General features: G+C 37.8%; 2 protein-coding genes and 1 pseudogene across 2 annotated transcripts in view; 1 reads left to right on the top strand and 2 right to left on the bottom strand.

Moving 5' to 3' along the window:
• Positions 1-22,163, top strand: part of Esm1 (endothelial cell specific molecule 1) — a 139,794-nt gene that overhangs the window by 2,700 nt on the left and 114,931 nt on the right. The window lies entirely within an intron of this gene.
• On the bottom strand, positions 1,241-10,794 carry LOC147824561 (granzyme A-like). The gene is given in 6 exon segments (XM_087189227.1): positions 1,241-1,352; positions 2,630-2,702; positions 2,705-2,810; positions 3,298-3,439; positions 5,284-5,411; positions 10,747-10,794. Coding segments are annotated over 6 exon segments (609 nt in total).
• On the bottom strand, positions 11,884-13,116 carry LOC101696495 (vacuole membrane protein 1 pseudogene; annotated as a pseudogene).

Genomic DNA, 22,163 nt, shown 5'->3' with positions numbered 1-22,163 from the left:
AAAAATTATGTACCACCATTTATTAAGAATAACATTGAGGGCCAGGGATTTAGCTCAGTGATTCCGCCACCTGCCTCGAAAGCACAAGGACCCAAGTTCGATCCCCAGTACAAAAAAAAAAGAAAAAGAAAAAGAATAACATTGATCTAAGGTGAGTGCTAGCATAAATTGGCTAGGTACGGCAAAATGCACATCAATAAGTTGACTGAACTGAAGCCTATTGATATATGAAGCTTTAGTCTGTTTGTAATTAATAAATGATGTAATTGCCCTGAGCTATACCAAACCTCAAACTTTAAAATCTCCAAATATATAAAACATGCACTGAGTCTTTCTCATTGTCTTTACTATTAAAATTGTAATTAAAAAATTAAAATATGCAGAAGTACTTAGTAAGAAGTAAAAATCCCCTCTTCTCTCTCCCTGCACTCCCATACTGGATTTAGTCTTGAACTCTAAAGTCTAAGGGCCATATTTTGAAGATCCATATGGAAGAATATTTTGTCTTTTGCTGGGATTGATTATTTATTTATTTATTTATTTTAAATTAAGTTTATTGGCACACTTTAGATATATATATAATGATTACATTCATCATAGGGAATTTGTACTTGTACAGGATATATATATATATATATATATATATATATATATATATATAATTTTTTTTTCTCAGTATCGGAGATTGAACTCAGGACCTTGTGCTTTCCAGGCAGGCATGGCACCACTATATCTATATCTATATCTTTATCTATATCTATATCTACATCTATATCTATATCTATCTTGATTCTTTTTTTCCCCAATCTCTTCCTTTCCTTCAACCCCTCTTATCCCCCTTATTTACAAAATTTTCCATATTTACAAAATATGTAAATTTCCAATTTACAAAAGTTTCCATATTTTTCCCTTCGATTCCTTCCTTTTCCCTTTGGAATTGACTTTTAAACAGCAAATAGAAAAGTCACAGCCCTCAAGTTTTACGTAAAGCAAAGGATACCTAAATCGAGGAACTTTTTGTCAAGGGATGACTCTTACAAGGATAGAAGAGATTAAGTGTGAAGGTGCAGTCTTAGGTAGTCAGGTAAGAGTGAAAGAGAAAGCTGTTTCTCTCATTGACTGTTTCGGGTAAGCTGTAATTTGTGCATGAAGCTGGGTGCTTGTTGGGATAGGTCAAGTTCAAACCTCCTCTGCTCGATGTCTCCTGGTGGTGGCCTCAGTTATTTGCTTTGAAGGGATGTCATGTGGCTCCTGCAACGGTTTTCTTTATCCAGCTGAGATATTTGTTTGTAAAGAGAATGTAGATGCCAGGTTTCTTGGGGTCACCACATTTCCCAAAGGAAGTGAGACCCCTGAAGATGTTATTACATATCAGAGGACTTCCAGAATCCCTCTGGGAGAGAGTCACATGTTTTAAATGAGTGCTTTCCCACAATAGTTATTTACCATCTTATTCATTTATTTGCACTTCACCCTGGCTTTCTATTTTTCTTTCCCTACTTAAAGACTCACTTAAAATTTCTTTTATCACTTGCCTGCTCTCATCATCAATTAACACACATTTTCTTATCTTTTCCAAATCATTTTCCTTTTGAAAAAGGCAATTCTGGAGAAGATGTGCAAACTCATTTTTCTAAGTAAACAAAGAAAGCATAACAAAGGAAGCCTTTAGTTGTGAAAAATAATTGTCTCCTTCAGTATACCTGTGTCTTCTTTTCTTGGCCAAATGATGTCAGGGAAAGAAACAATGTTGGAGCTACTAGCAGGCTTGAGATAGGATCTTGCCTGCCCCCTGGTCTGAGGACACTACCTAAGCCATTCTCAGTCAGAAAAGTATTGGTGATATTTCAGACAGATTTTAGGTAATCTCTGCACCCCCTGGGATTTTTCAGCTCCCATTATGTATTCTCTCTACTTACGAAACTCACTAATGGATCTCCAGTTTTAAAAGGTTCAAACCCTGATCAGGCCTGTTTTAGGTAAAGTGAGAGACAGAACAGTGGAGGTGTGATGAGTCAGATGACCTCAGTCCACATAAAGGCCCATTTCACTAAGAGCCAGGTCAGTTAACTTTGGGAAGTTAAGTCACTTTTTACTTCTAGGTTTCCTCATGTACAAAACAGAGATGATAACAGTGCCTATCTCGTAGTGTTATTTGAGGATTAAGTGATTTGGTGGAGTACTACAGAATTTGGTACCATTCTGGGCACTTATTCCTGTACTCCTAGCAATGTAAATGTTAGCTGTCATGATTATTTTGGAGAAGGCTAGAGAGCATCTGTGGATGGTGGTTAAGTGATGTATTGTGTGAAGGCCCTGGATTGAATCCCCAGTACCTCACAAAACCCAAATCATTAGTAAGGAGGGGAAACTCTCTGAGTAGGAGGTTCACAAGGGACAAAAAAGCATGTCAACATACCAACGTCAATCCATAATCCTAAACGCCCTTAAAACGCGTCTATCTTGTTCATTCTGGGCACTCTCTTTTAACTTCTTATTTCCTACAGGCAAAAACAGCTAAAAAATTTTCATTCACTTACTTCACATGAATCATCTTCACCTTTTCTACCACCAGCACATATCATGCGGTTTCCAATAACAGGGCTGAAATTATAGTGCTTTGCATCACTGCATATTTTTGTCTATCATGGTAACATTGACCTCTCTCAAGGTATTTGAAATTGTGCATGAGTCTTTTTTATGCTTCCTCATCCTGCCACATGGCATTTGGTACAGGGTTTGACATTTTCTCCTGTTTTTGGTAGCTGAAGTATTCCGACAGCTTTGGTCATAGTTGCTTTACCCTTTAGCTAGAAAACAGATGAGAAACAGAGTTGCTTACATTCCAGTGAGAGAGGCAGAGGAACAAGCACAACCTATAACAGAGGTTATTAAATACAGGGTGTAAAAAATGTAGCAGAGACTCTTATGAGTCTCCCATACCAGTAGTTTCTCAAAGTACACAGTTTCTCCTGCTGAGCTAGCATCAGTAAACACACATTTGTTTAATTGTGGTTAGGTTCTTGGTGGTCTTTGGTTGATGAACATCACTCCTTTGATTTGCCAGGTCCTACCACCATAGGACATTTGTGAACAACTGTTGAATTGAACTGAATTCTACCAGGGGGAAGGGACACCTATGATAGCAGTTCTGGGTCTTAGCCATGTTGCTCAGCCACATACTCCTGGTATTAGTAACTTTGTGGTGTCAAGTGTATAGAAACTGATTTCAGGTTACACTGACCTTTTACTATTTTGAAATAGTTACTGGAGGGAAAAACCACAAAACATATTTACCCAAAGGAGTTGAAGATCCCCTTCATATGACTGTGCATCATAGCATGGATAGAGCATTTTCTTTTGAATGGAAAATATTTGCTGAAACTTCTGTTTATGGGATGTAGAGTGAGCCCCAAGAATAACTTGAGGGTTGCCATTCCTGGAAAAAACCCCCAACAACATATAGACATATAACTTCTGTAAGGGAATGGCTGAAGCTAAACGATGAACTAAATTTCCTCAAGTCTGATCTGTGTTTTCAAAAGACTTCCTATTTACAAACAAGTATGGCTAGACAGGGAAACTTACAGAGCATTTTAAATTGATGTTCTAGTGCCATCATCTTCAGACTACCAAGACATGCGTTGGGGTACACTGCTCCAATTGCATCACATTTTTCCAAGAAAGATGCAGCAGGAAGGGAGTTCCAGACCCTTTAACAGAGGCAGAACACTGAGTTATGGAGGCCTGGGGTTGGCTGCTGGGCTCTGGCTTGGAGTAGGGGGTTCTGGCCAGCCGTGCCTGGGTTGCCAGAGTGGAGGCCAGATGGGTTCTGCTATTCAGCTGGTAAAGGAAGAGCTACCAGTTTCTCTACCTGCTGTGGATTTGTGAAATAAATTTTCTACCGGGGCAGCCTTCAAGGTTCTTGACAACTAATGGGAGAGACTGAACCCAAGCCCTAGAGCAGAAATAGGTTGCTTTTCTGTGCCTCAGGGAAATGGTGTGTTTTTGCTGAAGTCTTCAGGGATAAGAAAGGTTGACCAGAATCACACTTTTAGAACTTGGAATGTGGAAATGAGGAAAAGTTTATGGTGAAAATTTAAAGACATGTCCATACAAACAGACTCACACACATGCATACACATATTTGCACACATATATACATATAAACACACATAGAAGCAAGCAAAACTGGAATTAGCCCTAAATCTAGTTTATGATTGGTATTCCAGGAGAGGTGAACAAAAGTATTTCCTGAATTTTTGGGCAGACTTTGCACCAAATAGTCCTATTAATTAAGTGTGCCAATGGCTGATATTATTTCCAGGGATCCAATTATACTGATCTTCTTATCTGACAATTCTTATTTTATATTATATAAATCTATTCTAATCTTCTTTGTGAGAAGCCAGTTTTTAAGCCTCTTTTTTGTTCTTACAATTTTATACAAGCGAACAGAGAAATAACAGATACTGGTCACCAACAACATAATATTCTTGTGAGAATAAAATTCCTTCTCTCCTTTGCTATTATTCTCATTTTCAAATAATGACTAAGAAAACCATCAGTTTGAGCCATAGGCAATTGTTATTTTTTAAAGTTAAAGGGTCAAATAGGATTAACTTCCTAAGGATCAGCCTAGTAGATAATACTCACATGGGACAACATCAATGATATAATAGGAAAGTAAACCAATTGTAATCATACATGACAGTCAATTTGATTAAATATGCTTATGGAATAAGTCTGGAACAAAATATACCAAAATAGTGACAGTAATTGTATGAGATCAATGAGAGTAAGTGCTATTTTTAAAATTCCCTATTTTTCCAAATCTTAATAATGTTGTTACTTATAGTAAAAAAAATTAAAATAATGAGAAAATGGCCTTTCTTTCTTTCTTTCTTTCTTTCTTTCTTTCTTTCTTTCTTTCTTTCTTTCTTTCTTTCTTTCCTTCCTTCCTTCCTTCCTTCCTTTCTTTCTTTCTTGACAGGGTCTCCCTGTGTAGTTCAGGCTGACTTTGAACTAGGCTAGCTTCGAACTCACAGCGATTCTCCTGCCTCAGCCTCCTGAGTTCTGAGATTACAGGCATGTGCCACCATGCCCAACCCTAATTCATTTCAAGCTTATTCTATAGAATTTGGCCTCTGCTTGTAGAGGTAAATGCTATATATTATAATAGCAAGTGCTTGCCTGATTTCTTCTCCATTCCAACCTCATTTTGGTTTTAGACTTGATACTCATTTCCACCTCTCTGAATTATGTTGGGAATGAATTACTTACAGGTCACAGCGAACAGCTGTCAACACCCAAATTTCTCTGATCAAGGCCTCTGCACAGATTTCCAGGCCTTTGATTAAAGCCATGTACCATCTTGCATGAAGTGGCACTTCATTTCCTCCTATAATTCTCTACAGGACTCTGGAGAAACTAAAAGAATGGCCCAGAGTGGAATCCTATCATATGTAGTCATCTTTTGCCCTAAGAAAGCTTGGCTATAACAAAGAGATTCAGAAACATGTGCTCCTTGCAGGGGTGGGATATGGTGGGGGGTGGTGAGTAGATCAAGCAGTTTAGGTAACACCTTCTGCAGAAATTCTCTTTTATGTTGATGTTTCCTGCAAGATTTACATGCTTGATAGTGTTTTACTAATCTGGGTTTAGTATTTATTTTTTGGGTTAGTTCTATTATAAGTAAGCATTCCTATTATGTTGAACTTATTTTTTCTGCCACATGTCTAAATTGATCCCTCATTCTAGATAGGGTAAAGGTAATAAATATGTAGGAATGACTTAAAATGCACATTCCTTAGACCTGCCCCCAGAGAGTTTGGTTCATAGTCAGGAAACTTGCATTTTAAGTAGCACTCCAAGTGATTCTGATGCAGGTGGCTAGTTCCCAGATTATGTAATACACAGTGTGCATAGCTAGCCCAGAGGACCAAGTGGCCCAAGGCTAGACAGCTGGGATGGAGCCAAGTTTCTTGAGTCTGCAGTATTCCTGGTAGGACATCTGTGACTTGGCTCTGGCCCCCAAACTAAACCTTTCTGCTACTCAGTTTGGTGGGGACTAATTCTCTACCCCCCATATCAGATGTCACAATACTGAGAGTCTCCCTGGATGGTGAAAGGTCCTTAATGGGAAAACATGTATCTTTTTAAGGAAAGCAACTTTTGGATCTTAATGCTTGAAAAGGAAAAAAAAAGTCTTTTGGGAAAATCAGTCTATAAAGAAACAATTCATTGTCTTGGTTTTCTGAACTCCCATTAGTCCAGCTCCCTGAGCAAACTGGATCTGTGCTGTAAACAACAGTTCACTTTATATACTAAGGTTTAGGTTTTTAATAAACTTTTAGTAATTTTTTCTTTTTCTTTATTATTTATACAGAAAGTGGGCAAGGCAGATGAGCCAAAAAGGGGTAAAGCTATGGAAAACATGTTGTAGCTAAACAATTGATAAGGGATGTTACCAGTAAGGAAAGACAATTAGCAAAGTCATTAACTGTACTTCTGCTTAAACTTTTAATCCAAGTTAAAAAATCACTCCAGGACCCCTTTTCTAAGCAATTTACATATTAATTCATTTCTTTTCTCATGCAATTATGCCACACCTATTTTGGAGTACCTAATGTTAAAATGAGTGCAAACATGAACAAAACACAGTTCTTGCCACCAAAGAGCTTTACTAGTAGAAAATATAAAGAACACAGCTGTGGACAGATTCATGAAGGATGATGATGTTCAAAAGTTCCTTGAGCAGGTTTACTCAAGGAGCTGAAGGGACTCAGAGACACAGGAAAATGCTATTGGCAGGAGGTCATGAAGTCTTCATCAAGGACTTTTTTCCCTGAAGGATGTTGTAAGTTACGTAAAATTTCAAGGGTCTGTAGAGGAGATTTCAAGTTAAGTCTAATGTCACTAAAAGGAAGAATGGTGGGAGATTATGAGAATAAATCCGGTTATTCACATGCTTTTGAGGTATAGACTTTACATGTGTCTTAGAGCCAGTTCTTAACATTTTAAATATTAGCAAAGTGATTTTTTAAAAAAGCTCTGGTTTGACCTGCTGTTATTCTTTTACTTGTTGAGATTAAGTTTATTCTAGTCTTTACAATTTTGAATTCTTTTCTAATAATTCAAGTCACCTTGAACATAATATCTATATCTTTCCTATCCTCCCTAGCCCCACTTAAAATGAAAACTTTAAGAAATGTCAGGCAATTTCTTAAAGCTTGGTAAACAAAAACATTAAAGACCAACTCTCACACAGGCGGGAAGAGTGGGATGGAACCCCTTTTCTTGACCTTCTGCCATTCATAGATTGTTCATTTTCTGCTAAATCTGGGTGGTCTCAGTCTCAGGTTGGACATGGTGATATTGGCCTTAAAAGTCTCACAATATTCCATGGCAAGGTTATCAGGTAGAATAATAGGTTAGTAAATTATATTAAAATAAATTTAAAAACAATCAGTAACTATAGTAACAATGATAATTTAAGTATCTATGATTTACCAGGTATCCATTAGTGTCAGACACTGGGTATAATATTGATTACAATGAAAAATGGGTGTTATTATGTACAAATTGAAAAGAAAGATAAGAGATGAGTTCAGACTGGACAATTAGCTTCCCAAGTCTACAGTTAGTAATGGCAAAGCAGGATTCTAACTCAGGTTCATATAATGCAAAGTCCCTTTCCACTGTGAAGCACTTTCTTCTAAAGTAGTAGCTCTTTACTTTTTTTTTTTGACATACTGCTGTGAGAATCTAATAAAGTAAGATACATATATGCTAATAAATATTTACATATAGTTTTGGGAGATTCATAGATTTTCTGATGCCTAAGCATGGCCTTGAATGAGCTCATAGATCCCATGTGAAGAACTCAGCTTTGAAGGAATCATCAAAAATATATCATAGTATGTGGTTAAGAGCATGAACTCTGAGTTCAAACTCCAACCCTATTACTTGCTAGCTGACAAATCTTAGTACATAGCTTCTCTGGTCTAAGTTTCCTTAAATGTAAAATAAGGCTGATAACAATGATACTTCAGAAGATTAAATAGATTAATATATGTAAAGCAATTAGAATATTGCTATTTTAAATTGTGTGTTTTTTTGGTACCTGGGATCAAACTCAGGACCTTGCACTTGCAAGGCAGGTGGTGGCACCACTGAACTAACTCCCCGTCCCTTAGGTTGTGTTTTATTAAGCATCAGTGTATGCATGTATGTGTGTATAGTTCAGTGGATTATTTTGCATGGATGCTATTTTTTTTTACCCCTCTCCCTCAGTGGAAATGGACATACCTACAGACAAATCCTGACACTGAAAGTTTTAAGGTTTATCCAAAACCTATGCCCATTCACTTGTATTTGTATGATGGAGAGGTTCACTTAATAAGTAACCTGTATGTTCCTAATTTAATGGCTTTGCCAGTTTTTCACTTTACGACTGCTTTGTAATATGGCCTGGATTTATGAAAGCCACCAGATATAGTTATGTTTTCATATTTTTGGTGTAAAAACATAGGGTACATTTGCTTCTTGAAAGGTCAACATTTCTTTTAGATAGGAAGTATTATAGACAGCTAAGTTAGATAGAATATTACAGGCAGTCAAGACAGGGCTGGGCCCTTGAGGAAGTCAGTGCAGAGGATGAGAACACATTACATCTGTGGCTGGAGGCACGTCTGTTGGAGGCCAGGGTTCAAGATAAAGACAAAATGACCAGGCCAACATACCTCCCTATGGGATAAGATAAAAGGTATCATCTGGTTCAATAAGTTTAGATAGACATTAATCACCTTGGTGGGTGACCAAGACCTCCTGATTCACCCCTTCCTAAAAAAAGTCTTTGTTCTTTCCATTTACACTTGCTACATGACCTGTTTCCCCATTGGATCAACATTACCTAAGCAGCTATACTTGTAATTTTATTGGTTGATCATAGTTTTAACCCATGTTATACCCACCTCATGATTTTGCTTTATAAAACTTCCTTTGAGAAGTGGGCTTGTTGGCAACCCAGTTTTGGGTCCCATCCTGTCTCTCAGTAGCTTATCTCTCTCAATAAAATTTTTCACCCTTAATCTTCTTTGTTCCTTAGAATTCATTCTTCAATTTTGGGGAACATGAACTTGGCATATCTGACATCTAGCAGGTTGAGAGTTATATTATGTCCCCTACATCACAAGTATAAGTGGTAACATTAAAAGCATTGGAAGTCCTGATTTTCTTCTTTTTTATGTAATGCTAAACCAATATAGGTTTCTACTTTCTCAGAAGCAACACTCAAAAGCACAGGGAAATATGTCTTACCTCCTGGAATTAGAAGAATGCTGGCAAAAGAGAGAAAGAAAGAAAAAGGTATTTTCATTGTTGCTGTTATCCATATATGGAAAGCATTTAGTTTCACATATTGATTTTAGTAATGTATATTGTAACACAAAGGATGTGGTTTTCTCTCTTTCTGTGTTGTGCTGATAAGGATTTTGGTGTTTTATTACTGGAAAACATAACCATATTTTATCTGTGGTATGGTTACTTATTTGTTTCATAAGTTAAGTCATTTCCTTTCAGGTTAGATGTTTCCTACCTAAAAAGTAAATGTGAATTCAAGAAACTGTATAATTTAAGAATATTAAATAGAAAATTATTCTTTGAAGAGAGCAATCTAATTAAATGGGCTAAAGATCTGACACTCCAAAGAAGACAAACGGCCAAGAAGCATACGAAAAATATCAGTGTCATTAATTTTCAAGGAAATATAAATCAAAACTATAATGAAATATCATTTCAATTAGAATGGTCTCATCAAAAAAAAAAATCAAGTGCTAGTGAGGACATGGAGAAAGGAGACGTCAGGTACCCAGTTGGTGAGAATTTAAATTACTACAGCCATTGTGAAAAACAGTATGGAATTTCCTTAAAATACTAAAAAATAGAACTACCATATGAACCAGCAATTGCATCACTGGGTATACATCCAAAGGAGAGGAAATCAGTATGACCAAGAGATACTTGAACTCCCATATTTATTGCACCACCATTCACAATAGCTAAAATATGGAATCAATCTAGATGCCCACCAATAGGTAAATGGATAAAAAATGGCATCTATACCAGATGAACTATTATTCAGCCATAAAAAGAAATAAAATCCTATCATTTGCAGCAAAATGGCTAGAACTGGAGGTCATTAAATTAAGTGAAATCATCCAACACAAAAAGACAAATACCACTTTTTCTCACTTGTGGAAACTAAAAAGTCAGTATCTTAGAAAAAATGGCATAGCAGTGGTCAATAGAGACTAGGATGGGCAGGAGGGGAGAGGAGATGGAAAGACATTCAATAAAGGACCCAAACGCAGGATTTTGTTCTGCTTTTCTATAGCATAGTAAGATAAATATTGGTTAAAACAATCTGTGGTATATTTCAAAATGACTAGAAGAGTTTGAAATTCCCAGTACATAAAAATGATTAATGTTTGCAGAGATGGAAGTGCTTATTAAACTGACATGGTTATTCCTCATTGTATACATGTATCAAATTATCATAATGTACACTGTAAAGATATTATATAAAATTATGTATCAGTAAAAATTGCTCTTCTCTGTTTTCTCAGTTTTAAATAAGAGTTTATTTAAAAGCTGGAAATTCATATTATCTTAGTTTGCTTTGTGTTGCTATAACAGAATACCTGAGACTAGGTAATTTGTAAAGAACAGAGACTTCTTTCTTACCATTCTGGAGGCTGAGAAGTCCAAGGTCAAGGCCCCTTCTTCCTGCATCATGACAGTGGAAGAGGTTACATGGTGAAAGAGTTAGAGATAGAGAGGGGAGAAGTGGACCAAACTCATCCTTTCATTAGGAACCTGCTCCCATGATAACTAACCCACTTCTACAATAATGGGATGAATCTACTCATGAGGCTAGAGTCCTCATGATATAATCACTTTTTAAAGCTCCCATCCTCTAATATTGTTTCTTCAGGAAGTAAGTTTCCAACATGTGAGCTTTGGAGACACATTCAAATCACAGCACAAGTCTACATTGATATTTGTTTTGAAATGTTACGTTACACTTATTCTAGTTGGGTAAAGAACAGAGGTTTGATGCATTTGTTTGAGATTGGTAATTATTAAGGAAAAGTTGAAGCTAGATTCTTTTAAAAAAACAATCAATAATGTCTTTATAAAGTTTTTTTCAGGACTTCCTTCTAAAAACAGAATAAAAAATGATGTCAGCTCATTCATAAGACACCAACCAGGTTTTCCTTAGACTGTCTCAAAATTTATGTATGCCTCCAAGAGCAAGGTCCTGGATACAAAAAAAAATTAAAGATAAATTTCCCCAGAGGGTGTGCAGTGAATCATAAAATGGTCTTTTTTATGAGGGTGGAAGGGGAAGGATGGGAAGGATGGCATATTAAGTTGTACTATGATAGATATGCAAGACTTATCCAATCTATATAACTTATATACATTTTGATGACTTAGAAAAAAAGCAACAATTTGTGACAAGCCTAAAAAGCTTGACATATTTAACATACTTAGGAATTTCTGTGTGGCAAGAATTCTCTAATTGTACGTATGGGGCTTTTGAAAGTAACAAGGGAAAGGGCAGTTTCTGATGAGTTTGTGGCTGAAGATCACATTTTACTCTAGTAAAACACAACCTGGGTTTAACTGAGGGTAGATACCTCACCTTAATAGATAAAGTATGTAAGTGCAAAACATGGACTAAACTGCTTTCAGGAAAAGTTTTTAAAATTGATACAGGTTGGAAAAGGGAATTTTCCTTCCTGATTTGGATTCCTCCCATTTTAAGGCAGAACCCATCCACTCTGACTTCTGCAGTTAATAAACTTTTTTTTTTTCTTATTTGGTTTTCTCCTCTGAGTTCAACTGCTGCTGAATTTGTGTGGGATAGTTTTGTGTCATGCAGTTAATGACAGGATAAAGTAACACCTCATCACAAGGATCACCTCAAACATCAAGGACAGCCAGTTTTCTCCCTGTGCTGCGCCAACTTCCCCACTTGCTCTTGTGGTGATGCTTCTGACACTGAGCCCCAAGGAATTCCTCAAATGGCTTCTGCAGAGAGGGACCCATGTTGGATACAGCACTAGTGACAGCCACTATCTGTTCCACTATGTGCTTGCTGAATGTTATTATGACAAAGATTTTCCGGATATGTATTTTAATTATTGCTTTTTCCAATTAGGGTTGCACCAAAGAGGGTCTAAAAAGGCACAAAAGAGTGTCCACATGTTATTCCATCCAGATCAACTGGAGGATTTGGAACTGAAGCACAGGCTAGTATTCCAAAAAACCCAACCTTCTGTATGAGTCTGTGAACTGCTGGGTTAGCTCATGAGGAAAGACCCTGTGCAGACTGCGTTGCTCTGGAAGCACTTTTCAGATTCCTGATACTCTTCCTCATCTGGTTCAGCACCTGAGAGGGGAGCTGCCCTGGGCATAAAATACAGAGGCAGCTCTCCAATTGCTGTACCAATACCATCCCCCCCCCCCCCCCGACTCAATCTTAACTTTCAAGATGATACTACACAAAGAAATGCCTCCTTCAGTTTCCTCTTTATCTGGACAAATAAACTGATCAGGATAGGGAGGTTCAGGGAAATTAATTTAACTGCATTCATAAGCAGCTAATGTAACCAAAGCTATGCATAGGCCCAGATAAAGCAGATAGGTGTGTAGCCCTGTTACAACTCCCACAGAATCAAAATTCCCAAACCTATCCAACAGAAGGAATTGTTTCTTTGTACACTGCACATACTGTTAATCTGCTCCTTCAACATAATATGTAGCTACAAGTACAGCAGGAAACAGTAAAAAAGACACCACAATGCTTTGATGATGCCATAATTTTGAGGTCTATTCCTTTAAGATTACAAGGATTTGCAAGGAAAATTACTGCAAGGTAATGAGTGGCTGTCTCCTCAGGACAATGTTCTGTCTTTCTTCCAGATTCCTCCTCTTCTTTCCATTCACTGAAGATGGGTTTGTGACATTTCCATTGTATTGTTCATTGTTCATTGCTACACGTCTCTGGTCACAAGTTTTTCCATTCTCTGCCATTTCATTGATCAATAACTCTGACTCCAGGTTCTCTTGATCTCAGGGTCCTGAAAGTGGCTCCCAACCAACTTTCACACCTGCAGCCGAGCTCCAGAAGTTAGACTCTTAACTCATTCTATTCAACTCTAAAAACACTAACTGAAATATAGATGAATACGTATAAAATGTAGAAATTGAAAAGGTACTTTGAAATGTGATATGAACAAAAGGAAAGGATGGATAGATTCAATTCTGAAACTTTTGTACTTTAAAATAGCAAGCATGGGCCGGGGATTTAGCTCAGTGGTTTTGCCACCTGCTGCACAAGCACAAGGACCTGAGTTCTATCCCCGGTACCCCCCCAATAGCAAACATGATTATAAAATTGTAAACATTGTCAACATATATGACAAAGTGGGTATTTTAATATAGCAATAAGTAAAGATGAACACCTGGAAATAAAAATGGTTGGAAGATTTGAACAAGTGATTTACAAAAGAAGAAATTAAAATGGCTACTATATTTCTAGTATGTGGGGCAATGTTATCCATATAGCATAAGCAAATAAAAAATGAAGATACCTGACAAAGGCAAGGCAATGAAGAGCTTAGACTCCTTGGGGATGAAGGTCTGGGTCATTATAGCAAGAGAGAAACCAAGAACAGCCAAACTGCTGACCAGAGATGAGAAAATTCTGGAAAAGGTGGCAGAGAAAGGGAGATGAGATATTTTGGTGTAGGACTGATTGTGACAGAAGAAACTGTAGCTTTTTCCAAGACTGTTCTTAAGTCTTGTTAGAGATGTGGCTGGCCACAAACCTAGAGGGGATCTGACTGCATGTATACAACCCCCTGACTCCCCATGAAGAAGGAGCAAGGGAATCTACTCTCACAAAAATGGAGAGACTAGTTACAATTAGAGAGGCCAATTATAATGGAAAGGCTTGAAGAACTTGTAAAACACACCTTTTAAATATATCTCTAGTGATCTACTTTATCTGCATGGCCACTTACTCCTCCTGAACTGTTACTTCACAACAGCAGTCCTGCAATTAACTTTAATCAACTTCACATAGACACCACCCAACGTTGCCTTATCTTATTCCCTCATAGTGTGTTTCTCATCTTCTGCCTGAGAGCTTCTCCATTGCTACTGGGGTGTGAGATGCCAAAAGATCATCCACATATTCACAAATAAACAAGCAGTGGACACGTGGCAGGAAGTGCCTTACAAGGAAACTGACAAATAGAAACAGACCAAGAAGTCTACAGATTTTTTTTTTGTTAAATTCTTTTATTGGTACGTTTTAGGTATACAGCACAATTACATTTCTCATTGAGAATTGTACCTTTACATAATGCATCTTGGTTCTTATTTTTTCCCCATTCCTAGCCCTCCCTTCACACCCTCCACCCTTCCCTATTTACAAGGACTTTATTTCCATTTTTCCCATTTCTCATCATTTTTCCTTTCCCTTCTTTCCTTTCCTCTGCCCCTCCCACTACTCCTACCCCTTTGGACCTTTTCTTCCTATTTTGCATTATCGATTATTCATTCTAATCATTGGTACATTTTAGGTATACAATATAATGACATTCATCATTGGAAATTTGCACCTTTACATAATTTCTCTTGGTTCTTATTTTTCACCCTTGCCCAGCCCTCCCTTCAACCCCTCCATTCCTCCCTATTTACAAAGATTTTGTTCCTATTTTTCCATTTTCTCATATTAATCCCATTCCCTTCTGTCCTTTCCCCTAGCTCTCCCACTTTCTTCTCCTTTGCCCCTTTTCTTCCTATTTCACATTACCTATTATACATTTTAGTCCTTATTTACACTTTCAGTTTTTCACACCTGAGAAACTATTTGGTATTTATATGTGTGTATCCTATTTATTTCATTTAAAAGTATCGTCTCGATGTGCTTCCATTTAGCCATAAATGTCTCTAATTTCTCATTTTTTATGGCTGAGTAGTACTCCATTTTATAAAACCCCCCCACAATTTCTTTATCCTGTCTCGAGTTGATGGACATTTGGGCTGTTTCCAAGTTTTAGCTACCACAAACTGTGCTGCTATGAACATGGGTGCACATATATCACTGTGGTATGATTCTTTTAATGCTTTGGGGAAGATCCCCAGCAGTGGAATAGCTGGGTCAAATGGGACTTCCAGTCCTAGTTCTTTGAGGTATCTCCATACTGATTTCCACAGTGCTTGCACCAGTTTACACTCCCACCAGCAGTGGAGCAGGGTTCCTCTTTCCCCACAGCCCCACCAACATTTGTTATTGGTTGATTTTGTGATAGCAGCCATTCTTTCTGGAGTGAGGTGGAATCTCAGCCTTGTTTTCATTTGCATCTCTCCAATGACCAGTAAGGTTGAACATTTTTTCATGTATTTATTTGCTATTTCTACTTCTTTGTGTGAGAAATGTCTGTTCATTTCAGATGCCCATTTTCCGATTGGGTCTTTAAATTTGGGAGGTCTGATCTTTTTAAGTTCTTTATAGATTCGAGATAGTAGACCTTTGTCTGAGGAAGAGCAGGTGAAGATTTTTTCCCACATTGTGGATTGTCTCTTCACACTGCTGGTGGTTTCTCTTGCTGTGCTTATTAAGAAGAGATCCCACTTGTTGATTGTTTGTGCTAGTTCATGGGCAACTGAGGTTTTGTTCATAAAATCTTTTCCTACACCAATGTCTTCAAGGGTTCTACCTAACCTCTGTTCCAACTGGTTCAGAGTTTCTATTTTAATATTTAGATCTTTAATCCATTTTGATTTTAGTTTAGTGCATGGTGAGAGATACAGGTCTAGTTTTAATCTTTGGCAAGTTGAAGCCCAATTTTTCCAGCACCATTTATTAAAGAGGCTATCTTTCCTCCAGTGAGGGTGTTTGGTTCCTCTATCAAAGATGAGATGGCTGAGTGTGTCTGGCGTTGTTTCTGCATCTTCTAATGTGTTCCACTGGTCCTCAGGTCTGTTTGTGTGCCAGTACCGTGCTGTTTTTATCACAGTAGCTTTGTAGTAGAGTTGCAGGTTGGGCATTGTGATACCCCCTGCCATGTCTCTGTTACCTATAAGTGCTTTTGCTATTCTGGGTCTCTTCTTGTTCCAAATGAATTTTTGGATTGTTTTCTCGAGGTCTATGAAGTATGCTGGTGGGATCTCAATTGGAATTGCATTAAATCTATATAGCAGTTTTGGAAGTATGGCCATTTTCACTATATTAATCCTTCCTACCCAGGAGCATGGGATGTCTGTCCATTTTCTGATATCCTCTTCAATCTCTCTTTTCAGAGTGCCATAGTTTTCAGAGAAGAGATCTTTGATTTCTTTCATTAGGGTGATTCCTAGATATTTCAGTTTTTTGGATGTTATTGTGAAAGGAATTATTTGGCCTATTTCTCTCTCAGTGAGTCTGTCATTGGTGTAGAGGAAAGCTATTGATTTTTGTGTGTTGACCTTGTAACCAGCTACTTGACTGAATTTAGTTATTAAGTCTAGAAGACTTTTGGTGGAGTTCTTGGGATCTTCTATATAGAGTATCATGTCATCTGCAAATAATGACAATTTGACTTCTTCATTTCCTATCTTTATTCCTTTTATTTCTTTCTCTTGTCTAATTGCCATGGCTAATGTTTTCAGAACTGTATTGAAGAAGAGTGGTGATAGTGGACATCCTTGTCTTGTTCCTGATTTGAGTGTGAAGGATTTCAGTTTCTGACCATTTAGTATGATATTGGCTGTTGGTTTTTCATAGATAGCTTTTATCAGTTTGAGGTAGAGACCATCTATTCCATTTTTTTGTAGGGCTTTTATCCTAAATGCATATTGGATTTTGTCAAATGCTTTTTCTGCATCTATGGAGGTAATCATATGGTTTTTGTCCTCAGGTCTATTGATATAGTGTATTATATTGATTGATTTTCATATATTGAACCATCCCTGCATCCCTGGGATGAATCCCACTTGATCAGGGTGTATGATCTTCTTGATGATCTTCTGCATTCTATTTGCCATTATCTTATTAAGGATTTTTGCATCTATGTTCATTAATGAGATTGGCCTATAGTTCTCCTTTTTGGTTGGGTCTTTCTCTGCTTTGGGGATCAAGGTGATGCTTGCTTCCAAGAATGAATTTGGGAGTATTGTTTCCCTTTCAATTTCATTGAAGAGTTTAAACAGTAGTGGCAGCAGTTCCTCTCTAAATGTCTTGTAGAATTCAGCAGTGAAGCCATCAGGGCCTGGGCTTTTCTTAGTTGATAAGTTTTTAATTACATTTTCAATTTCATTGCTTGATATTGGGTTGTTCAGAATTTTTAGGTCTTCTTCATTCAACTTTGGTACTTCATATGTATCTAGGAATCTGTCCATTTCTTCTGTGTTGTCCATCTTATTGGCATATAGGTTCTGGAAGTAGGTATTGACGATCCTCTGGATTTCTGCTGGGTCTGTTGTAATTTCACCCTTTTCATTCCTAATTGCATGGATTTGGGCCTTTTCTTTCCTTTTTCTCACAAGGTTGGCTAAAGGTTTGTCAATTTTGTTGATTCTTTCAAAGAACCAACTCTTGGCTTCATTGATTTTTTTGTATCATTCTCTTAGTGTCCATTGCATTCATTTCTCCTCTGATCTTTATAATTTCCTCCCTTGTATGAATTTTGGGATTGTCCTGCTCTTCTTTTTCTAGAAGCTTGAGGTGCAGCATCAGGTTGTTTAATTGGGCTCGTTCTGTTTTCCTAATATGCATATTCACTGCTATGAATTTCCCTCCTAAGACAGCTTTCATTGTGTCCCATAGATTTCAATATGTTGTATTGTCATTGTCATTTAATTGAAGGAACTGTCTGATTTCTTCTTTAATTTCCTCTGTGACCCATTGGTTATTCAGAAGTATGTTGTTCAATTTCCATGTGTTTATGAAACTTTTCAAGTTTCTTTTGCTATAGATCTCCAATTTCATCACACTATGGTCTGATAATATACAGGGGATAACTTCAGTTCCTTTGCACTTAGTTAAACATGTTCTATGTGTGAGTATGTGGTCTATTTTTGAGAATGACCCATGTGCATCTGAGAAGAATGTGTATTCTGATTTTGTGGGGTGGAACACTCTGTAAACATCTGTTAAGTTCATTTGTTCAAGAGTTCAATTGAGTTCTAGTATTTCATTACTTATTTTTTGTCTAGTTGATCTATCTATTTGTGACAGTGGGGTGTTGAGGTCCCCCACTACAATTGTATTAGTGCATATATGACTTTCCATGTCCGTATTTGTTTTATATAGTTGGGTGCACTATTGTTTGGTGTATAGATATTTATGATTGTCGTCTCTTCCTCTGGGATTCTTCCCTTTACAAGGATGTAGTGTACTTCTTCATGTCTCTTAATCAGTGTTGGTTTGAAATCTACTTGATCTGCCAAGAGCATAGCTACTCCTGCTTCTTTTTGGGTTCCCGTCACATGGAGTATTGTTTTCCATCCTTTACCTTTCAGTCTATGAGTTTCCTTTTGAATGAAGTGTGTTTCTTATATGCAGAATATTGTTGGATTTTGCTTCTTGACCCATTCTGCCAGTCTATTTCTTTTGATTGGTGAATTGAGACCATTAACGTCGATGGTTATAAATGAAACGTATTGACTTGTCATTGCCATGACTTTTTCTTTTTTTTGGGTTTTCCCCAGTTACATTTAATTTCTTGTTATGCTAGATGGGTTAATTCTGCTTTGCCTCCTGGGGTTGTGATCCTCAATGTCTGTTCCTAGGCTATTGTGTAAAATTCTTTGGAGTGCTGGTTTGGTATTCCCAAAGTTCCTAAGGTGCTCTTTGTCATGAAAGTATCTTATTTCTCCATCCATTTTGAAAGATAGTTTTGTAGGGTACATCAATCTGGGTTGGAGGCTGTTTTCTTTTAGGGCTTGGAATATGTCACTCCAAGCTCTTCTTGCCTTGAGGGTTTGTGTTGAGAAGTGTGCTGTGATTCTGATGGGCTTTCCTTTGTATGTGATTTGTTTCTTTTCTCTGACTGCTTGTAGAACTTTGTTCTTCTGTTGGGTTTCTGGAATCTTAACAATTATATGCTTATGTGTAGATTTTTTTTGATCAAGGCTATTTGGAGTCCTGTATGCCTCGCTTATCTGTATGTCAAGCTCTTTTGCCCTGCTTGGGAAGTTTTCTGCCATTATTTCTATGAATAGTTTTTTCATGTCATCTGTACTCTCTCCTGTTTCTTCATTGACTCCAATCAGTCTTATGCTATTCTTCTTTGCATCATCTAGCAGCTGCTGGATTGATTTCTCCTGTTCCCTTATAATTTTGAAGCAGTTTTTCTTTTCCTGGGCACTAATTGCAATCTTATCTTCTATATCTGAAATTCTGTCCTCACTTTGGCTCATTCTGCTGTGTACATTTTCCATGGAGTTTTTCATGTCCTGGAAATCTATTTGCATCTGTTTTATGGATTCCATTTGTTTCTTATGTTGGGATTCCATCATGTTCCTCAGTTCCTCTCTGGATTTATTAATCATGTCTTGCACTAGGGGCACAATTTCTCCTGTTATCAGAGAAATTATTTCTGATTTCATTTTTTCCAGATCCCCTTTTGTTGCCAGTTCAGGGAGTCCAGGTGGTTGAGTATCAGAGTGTTCCATCTCATTTCCCTTTGGGTTTGCAGTAGGTAATCTGGAAGTCTGGTTTTGAGACTTATTTACGTGTTTTCTCATTTCAACTGGCGGGGGGGGGGGCTGTTGGTGCCTGCAAGGATTACCTCCTCTGAGCTGGGAGAGGTGGGACAGGGACCAGGAGCAGCAGTAGGGATGGTGGCCCAAAAGTCCTTTCCTGTGGGCTGGGAGTAGTGGGAGGGATGGTGACCGGGACGCCCCTTCCTCTGGACCACGAGCAGTGGGATGGTGGTGGCTCAGAAACCCCTACCTCTGGGCCAGGAGTGGTGGGACTCAGTACCGTGGTGTGGTGGTCCAGTGTACTTTGCGTCTTTGTAGTGTGGAACCAGGTGGCTGTACAGAGGAGCGGGGGGGTGGGAGGGGGGGTGTCCAGTGGATTGTTGCCAGGGCGTGGGCTGATTCGGTGTGTTCTGCGCGACTCGAAGGCTACAGATTATCACAGGACAATGGGAAGCCAGTGGAGGCTGTGAAGCAGGCACAAGATTTTTAATTTGTTAAGAGACCACTTTAGCACCAATGTGGAGGCAATTGCAGCTCTGTAATGTCTGTATTAGCTGGTTAAGGGACAGCAATCTGTTGGAAAGTGGAAATTATTTGGAGGAGAGATTTCCTAGCAATACCCAATTTTCACTTCTAGTGAATACTTATTGAGGGGCAGATGCTTATCAGAGGGATTGAAGAAACTCGTGCCTGTGTGTGTGTGTGTGTGTGTAGTGTGCTGAGAGCTCCCAGTGATTGGGGAGGGAATGTGGCTAATGGCAGGATGATTAGGAAATATTGTCTAGGAATATAGTTAGGAAATATTGTCTAGGAATAAGTTAACAAAGTCACGAAGGATGAAAGGGAAGGGACAGATATGAGGCACTGAAATTAGTTTTTTACAATGATAATGAGTTTCCACAAAGAGACAAGAGGGATTGGGGAGGACAAAGTCCAGGCCAGGGAAGAGTGGGCTGGATTGGAGAGTGGTCACGGCAATGATCCCTTTTACTTCTGCCCAGGGATGTGAGACAGGACCTGCTCCATCCTCTGCCCCTGGTAAAGGACAAATGTGGGAACAGGATTTCCCCGAAGAGGGCCTGGTAGGAGAAGGGTAATCATAATTTGTTTTACTTTCTGAATTGTGGACTCAGGCTGAACTTTGTCATGAGAACAGACATTTATGGGGTTCACATCAGATCCTTCGGTTGCAGTTTGGTCAGTTAGATGTGGTCTAATGTCAGAAAAAAATATGTGGTGGGTTTCCGAGGTCATGAAGTTGCCTCTCCCTGCCCCCCAGCATGCATCGTCTTCCTATGTCGTCATCTAGAATGCTCACTGCCTCTCACTGATGCTGCATTCACTGTGGCCACAGGGACAAACCCTCATTTCTTTCTTTTTAAAAAAAATTTAATCACTTTACTGACACATAATTTACATGCTGTAGAATCCACCCAGTTAAGATGTATAATTCAGTGATTTGGGAATATATTACATTAATGATTTTAAAATTTCAATACATAAATAAAATATATATTTAATCATTTTAAATTTTAATTGTACATTTCAATCATTTTAAATTGTGCAGTTCAGTGGCATTAATTATATCATAATGTACAATCATTTCTATTATGTTTTTCTAAAACTTTTTAATCACTGTAAACAGGAACTTTCTAACCATTATATGGTAACTCCCCATTGTCCTCTCCCTCCAGCTCCTGATAACCTCTAATCTACTCTGTCTCTGTGAATTTATCTGTCCTAGATATTTCACATAAATGGAATCATACAATATTTGTCCATTGTCTGGCTTATTTCACTTAGCACAATGTCATTAATGTTGTGGCATGTATCAGAACTTCATTCTTAGGGCTGGTTAATATTCCACTCTGTCCAATCATCTGTTGTTTCCACCTTTTGGCTCTTGTGAACAATGCTGTGCAAGAATCTGTTTGGGTGTCTGCTTTCAATTCCTTTGGGTATATTCCTAGGAGGAAATTTCTGGCTCATATGATAATTTTGTTTAGCATTTTAAGGAACACTCTCACTTCTAGACAATTTCAGATCCTAGCTTATTATTCCTTTCTTCATCAGTACTTCTGTTACACCTTGCTGATTTCAATATCTGTGCAATACTTTGGCCTCTCAATTCCTTGAACTCTTCTCCTTTAAGCCGCAAGTTACTCTGCTCCTATCTTGCCCTATAGCATGTTATTCCTCACACAATGACTATGCTGATCCTTTTAAAACATAAATTAGACTTTTGATTTCTGCTTAGGATGTATAAAGTTGGAAAGAGTGTTAGTTTCATGCTTACAACAAAGAAAAATCTGGATAATCTATAAAATCATGACTTTTTTCAAACATCTTAGAGAATTGAGAGTTTAGCTCAATGAAGTACTGTGACATTTAAGGGA

The sequence above is a fragment of the Heterocephalus glaber genome, unplaced genomic scaffold (assembly GCF_053883595.1).
Source record: "Heterocephalus glaber isolate CG9 unplaced genomic scaffold, H.glaber_assembly_v1.0 deba00001538, whole genome shotgun sequence".
NCBI lineage: Eukaryota > Metazoa > Chordata > Mammalia > Rodentia > Bathyergidae > Heterocephalus > Heterocephalus glaber.
This window is presented reverse-complemented; position numbering and strand designations above follow the sequence as displayed.